The 6,739-nt window shown below is 39.4% G+C and overlaps 1 protein-coding gene across 2 annotated transcripts; it reads left to right on the top strand.

Annotated features, from left to right (window-relative positions):
• The first annotated feature begins 2,229 nt into the window (after positions 1-2,229).
• LOC115186735 (tropomyosin-1) lies at positions 2,230-6,282 on the top strand. Of its 2 annotated transcripts, XM_029746258.1 has the most exons (3): positions 2,230-2,267; positions 3,991-4,384; positions 4,514-6,282. In XM_029746258.1, exons 2-3 carry the CDS (start codon positions 4,295-4,297, stop codon positions 5,084-5,086), a joined length of 663 nt encoding a protein of 220 aa, XP_029602118.1. In that variant the 5' UTR covers positions 2,230-2,267; positions 3,991-4,294; the 3' UTR covers positions 5,087-6,282. The 2 variants fall into 2 exon arrangements, with proteins under 2 accessions (XP_029602118.1, XP_029602117.1); XM_029746257.1 differs by lacking the exon at positions 2,230-2,267 and having other exon boundaries at positions 3,696-4,384.
• Positions 6,283-6,739: the final 457 nt, after the last annotated feature.

The following is a 6,739-nucleotide window of genomic DNA, read 5'->3' as shown; positions in this document are numbered from 1 at the left end:
CCACTTGTTGGAACTGTGGGACAACGTTGGGCCTCAATGGAATTTTTATTTAAACAAAAAATTAGATTATTTACCACCTGGGGTCACTTATCCCTGAGGGCTGAAACCACATGGGATTCCTGCGAAGGTGGGACTTCCATCAATACTGGATCAGTAATGTGGGAGTTGGACTCAATGCTTGGAAAAGCAAATTTAATTGAATAATCAATGTTAATGATAATTTAAACCTGTATAGGCTATTTGTTAACCTTAAAACGTAGCTATATTTAGGTTAATAATGTGGAAAAGTTTAAATTGTCTCATTTGTAGAAACGAATCAGCTTGGATATTATAAAACAATCCACCTGAAAAGGTAAGTCTGGCCATTTTAACTTCTTGGTAAAATTGAATGAGAATGATATCCAATCAGTTGACATTGGTTGGATAAGATACGGTGTACCTTGTTTCAATAAACGTGAGCATACGGTTGGTGGCACATAGAAATAATGATTAAAAAACCCCAGGGGTCACTGATCGCAGAAAGCTGAAATCAAACGGAAGTCCAAAGGAGGCGGAACTTCCGTTTTCCCCGGAACATGGGTGTCGCCTTCTGAACAAAGGAAAAATGGCTGCTTTCTCTTTGTTAGCGTAGCATCTCATGCTCAGCTAATCCTATTTGTAGAGGAATTGAAGAACAACATAGGATCCCCTTCAGCAAGGGAACGGTTTTACTAATAACGTCTTACGTTCAAACCCTTTCGGTGTTATTTTTTGCGATATTTTACCAGAAAACAATGAAATGCACAGTTGTCTACTCACACTACTGAAAACGCGAGAGACAGAGAGATAATTATCGCTTGGTCAAGCTAATATCTACTCAAATTTCAATCGGCTGGCCCTATGTCCTCGCTCGAGAAATGAATAGTGATCGAGAGTACCCACTTCTGAAACGCGGGAGACAGAAATAACACGTTTGGCCCAACGCATCTATTTGTCAAATTTCTATAATTAGTTGGATCGTTGTCCAAGTACTAGAAATTGAATCACTAACCCTACACGCTGAATTCATCAGAGAAACAACATGTAGGCACCCTCAGATCTTTTGTTCAAATGGGAACACACACACCTCAACAATTCCTGTCTACAGCTCTAATGATGTATAACAATCTGGGTGTATAATGTAAACTGTTTTTCAATTTTATATGGCTGAATGCAACATGAAGCCCTCATTCTATCTCAGATTCCTCGCACGGGGAATCAATATGTCATGTCTTGACTATCATCTTTTATTTTACCTTTATTTAACTAGGCAAGTCAGTTAAGAACAAATTCTTATTTAAAATGGCGGCCTAAGAACAGGGGGTTAACTGGGGGGGACCTGAACAAGGCAGTTCGGGGATTCGATCCACCAACCTTTCGGTTACAGTCCCAACGCTCTAACCAGTAGACTACCTGCCATCCCATCATTAATGAGATGACATATTTTATTAAATCGATTACCTAACGTTTAATTATAACATTATTAAATGAATCATGCAACAATTATCACAATTAACCTCGGTCCCCCTGGAAAAGTTTATTTAACGAGTTACCGTTTTCTGAATTAACTCTTAAAGATCTAAAGATCTCTTACATATCAGTCATTAATTAGTCATGAATTAATTGTTACCTTCTGTCAGTCTCATTCTCAACATCGTAAAATTCTTGGATATCTGCACGAACCCTTGTCTAAATGATGAATCAGTGATATACAAATTGGCTTAATTATTTATTTACTAATTAAATAATCAAACAGAAATACATAACACACACACAGGTTGAATTGATTACTGACATAATGCATTGAAAAGTCCCTAGTGGACTTACCCGATATGATGGCTTGGTACATAGTGAACAGGGAGGGGCATGTAAGAAAAAACAGGAGAAGAGACAAAGTTCAACTTTTATACAGTTGAATAATACGCTCATCATAAATATGGATATTTAGCACCCTAACAACCGCTCATTCTGATTTTAGAAATGCAACGTACATATTAAGGATTGTATGTCTTTGTCATCTCGCTCTGTTAACCTCTATGGGCTAGGTGGGACGCTTGTTATATTGTGTGTGTGTGTGTGTGTGTGTGTGTGTGTGTGTGTGTGTGTGTGTGTGTGTGTGTTTACTCCCTGGATGAGGAGATGTAATCTCATGTTTTGTCCACAGAAACCAACAGGAGAGATCAGAGTCAGAGATTCTCAGTGGTCAGTCTTCCCAGAGTCATCAAACAGACCTGGACTCTATATTCAGTGTATGTGGTCCTGTTATGTACATTTGTTTTTGTTTTCCTCAAGTAAAGTTTCTTTCAATTATTCATTAATGTGTTAATGAGAAAGCATTTATTCTCTTGCTTAAGTTCCACAACATCTAGATGTGAATCTGATCACTGGGAAATATACACATTCAGAGATACAGTTATGTTGTTCTCCTGTCCTTAGTTACATCACAAATTAACAATGAATTTAACATTATTGTTCTTTAAGTACCCACAGACCCTTCCAACTGGTTGGAATACAGAAATCTTGTTTCATTACTCAACCTTTTGATGTTACGGTACTGCAAGGACTTTATTTGTGGTTACAAAGGGATTTTCAACTTTCATTTTGTCCGAGTGGGGAAAACAGTTTAGGTATTTATGACCATCATAAATCTGTGGTGGGAGGGGGGGGGGGGGGGGGGGTATGATCCCAAAAGGGCAAGTCATGACAGGTTACAGCCTTATTCTAAAATGCATTTAGTTTTCTTCATCAATTTATACACATTACCCCATAATGACAAAGCAAAAACAGTTTTTTATAAATTTTTGCTAGTTTATAAAACAGAAATGGAAATATCACATTTACATTAGTATTCAGACCCTTTACTCAGTACTTTGTTGAAGAACCTTTGGCAGCAAATACAGCTTCGAGTCCTCTTGGTGTATGACGCTACAAGCTTGGCACACCTGTATTTGGGGAGTTTCTCCCATTCTTCTATGCAGATCCTCTCAAGCTCTGTCAGGTTGGATGGGGACCGTCGCTGCACAGCTATTTTCAGCTCTCCAGAAATGTTCGATCGTGTTCAAGTCCGGGTTCTGACTGGGCCACTCAAGGACATCAGGTTTTCATCATGGATCTCTCTGTACTTTGCTCCGTTCATCTTTCCCTCAATCTTGACTAGTGTCCAAGTCCCTGCCGCTGAAAAACATCCCCACAACATGATGCTGCCACCACCATGCTTAACCGTAGGGATGATGCCAGGTTTCCTCTAGACGTGATGCTTGGCATTCAGGCCAAAGAGTTCAATCTTGGTTTCATCAGACCAGAGAATCTTGTTTCTCATGGTCTTAGTCCTTTAGGTGCTTTTTGGCAAACTCCATGCGGGCTGTCACATACCTTTTACTGAGAAGTGGCATCCATCTGGCCACTCTACCATAAAGGCCTGATTTGTGGAGTGCTGCATAGATGGTTGTCTTTCTGGAAGGTTCTCCCATCTCCGCAGAGGAACTCTCTCAGAGTGACTATCAGGTTCTTGGTCATGTCCCTGATCAAGGCCCTTCTCGCCGATTGCTCTGTTTCGAAGGTTGTCGCTGAGAACGGAATGTATATGTTTTTAAATAACATTCTTAGAACATTATTTTAACGTTAATGTTAATTTGTAATTTTTATGGAAAGTATTCTTAATGTTCTGAGATCATGACTAATAGAACCATGAGGAAACCTGCAGAAAACATCATGCTGAAGTACTGAAATTCACAGCTAAGAAACATATGATTATGATTCTCAGAAGGTTATATGCTAGCTGGGTATCCTGCACCTTTCCCAGAATGTTGTGGGAAAGTTGAATTTAAAATAAATAAAATACAACCACTCTCTCACCAAAATAAATGTACACATACATGTTATTTAATCATTTCATCCAAACTGCTTGTGCGCTTTAACAAGAGTCTGCGTAGCCAGGAGCTAAAAGAAGGTTTTAATGTCTGTTTCCACTAGATTGCCTTACAAACTGACCAGACTGTCTGACCAGCACTGCATCCTACTGACAGATATCTAACCAGCCCAGAGGCTTATAGAGACATTAGACTGTCTGACTGATATATATAACCAGCCCAGAGGCTTATAGAGACATTAGACTGTCTGACTGATATATATAACCAGCCCAGAGGCTTATAGAGACATTAGACTGTCTGACTGATATATATAACCAGCCCAGAGGCTTATAGAGACATTAGACTGTCTGACCTACGCTACCCCCTACTGTGAGAGCCACGTCAGGCAGCACTACGCCGTCCCAGGAATGCAGACACACACCCTGGTTGAGGTCCCTACAGACTTGGGACACAAAGGCCACCATGGCAAAGCTGGAATGACAAAGAGATATCAAGAGGTAATTTAATGTTATTTAACATTTCTGTATGGCATTGACAATACCCCAATTTGATAAATGCTCCTATTTCATGTCGTTGTATTTCAGTTAGAGAAACTAAACTGGGAACTCTGTGTGTTTCATGTTTAGGAAAGGGAGACTGAGGAGGAGGAGGAAAGGGGGAGCTTCTGTAAAAAGATGAAGATGCAAATTATTAAAGTGGAAGGAGATTCTTCTGAGGAGAACTCTAAAGAACTGTTGAGGAGGATATATGAGCTAGAGGAAAATAACAGAAACATCTATAAAGAATTGAAGAAGGAGAACTCAGAACTAAAGACAACTTCTGAAGACCTGAGGCAGGAAAACTCAGAACTAAAGAAAACGTCTGAGGACTGGAAGCAGCAGAACTCAGAACTAAAGAAAACATCTGAAGACTTGAAGCAGAAGAACTCAGAACTAAAGAAAACATCTAAAGACTTGAAGCAGAAGAACTCAGAACTAAAGAAAACATCTAAAGACTTGAAGCAGAAGAACTCAGAACTAAAGAAAACATCTAAAGACTTGAAGCAGAAGAACTCAGAACTAAAGAAAACATCTGAAGACTTGAAGCAGAAGAACTCAGAACTAAAGAAAACATCTAAAGACTTGAAGCAGAAGAACTCAGAACTAGAGAAAGACTTGGAGCAGAATAATGAACAGGACAAGTCATGTTGTATAAGTTAAGCTCAGACTACTCTCTTAGAAAATAAGGTGCTACCTAGAACCATAATGGGTTCTTAGTATCCCCATAGGAGTACCATCTGAACATAACTATTTTTCCTTCGAAGTGGAACCCTTTCACCACTAAAACGTTCTAAGTAGAACCTTTTTCACCACCCAATGTTTCTACCTGGAACCAAAAAGGATTCTCTTATGGGGTTAAACAAATAACCCTTTTTTTATTCAAATAACTATACATTGGAAAGCTCTCTTCTTGGAGATACGTGTCAGAATCTGGTGATAGTGGTTTAATCATGGTTTATATACATTTCTACGCAGAACAGAGTAATAATACCCACCCAGTCCTGTAGATGAGTACCTCTGTCTGAGTGGTTTATCAATGTTTCAGTCCTTTAGAAACTGGACTTAGTTTCTAAGTCCTGTAGTTGTACAATGTTTCAGTCCTGTAGATGAATACCTCTGAGTAGTTTTACAATGTTTTTCCACTGTGTTTAGTGTATATGAAAACATCTCAGCTCTTACTGTTCTCTTCAGACTGGCTCTTCAAAACCTCCATCAGAGGCATTTTCCCATTATCTCTGTAGGATCTGCTAGAGTCCTCCGAACATAAAAGCATAATGTGAAAATGAAGCAATATCTTGGTACCTGCCCGAGTGGTGGGTCAAACCCGTTTTAAACAGGCTAGCATGTTAATGTCATAGAGCAGGGGTATTCAACTCTTACCTTACGAGGTCAGGAGTACTGCTGGTTTTCTGTTCTACTTGATCATTAATTGCAGACACCAGTTTTCACAGGTTTAAATCGGTCCCTGGTGGAGGGGAACAATTCAAAATGCAATGGAACTGGCTTCAAGGTCCAGAGTTGAGTTTGAGGGTCATAGAGAATTCTTGTCTTGTAAAATCACACCCTACAGGTTTGATGTTCAGTCTTGAGAAAGCCAAACATATCTTGTGGATCACTCCAGAGAACTGCACCAGGGTACTACATTAATATGGGAAAAGACTTGCAGATGTAGGTTAATTGTACTTCCTGTTGAACTTGTTATTCTTCCATTGACATCAACACTAACACTTAGTTGGCTTAGAGGTCCAGAGTTGAAGGTTTGATAATTAGACCTTTGTTATTCCTAATTTATATCAATTACCTTGCTGCTGGGTCTTCTACCATACCATACCATGGCCTTCCCTGTAGCTCCGTTGGTAGAGCATGGTGTTTGCAACGCCAGGGTTGTATATATGTATCAATGACCTGCTGGGTCTTCTACCATACTAATCTATATCAATTACCTGCTGGGTCTTCTACCATACTAATCTATATCAATGACCTGCTGGGTCTTCTACCATACTAATCTATATCAATGACCTGCTGGGTCTACTACCATACTAATCTATATCAATGACCTGCTGGGTCTTCTACCATACTAATCTATATCAATGACCTGCTGGGTCTTCTACCATACTAATCTATATCAATGACCTGCTGGGTCTACTACCATACTAATCTATATCAATGACCTGCTGGGTCTTCTACCATACTAATCTATATCAATGACCTGCTGGGTCTACTACCATACTAATCTATATCAATGACCTGCTGGGTCTACTACCATACTAATCTATATCAATGACCTGCTGGGTCTTCTACCATACTAATCTA

This window comes from Salmo trutta, unplaced genomic scaffold (assembly GCF_901001165.1).
Source record: "Salmo trutta unplaced genomic scaffold, fSalTru1.1, whole genome shotgun sequence".
Taxonomy (NCBI): Eukaryota; Metazoa; Chordata; class Actinopteri; order Salmoniformes; family Salmonidae; genus Salmo; species Salmo trutta.
This window is presented reverse-complemented; position numbering and strand designations above follow the sequence as displayed.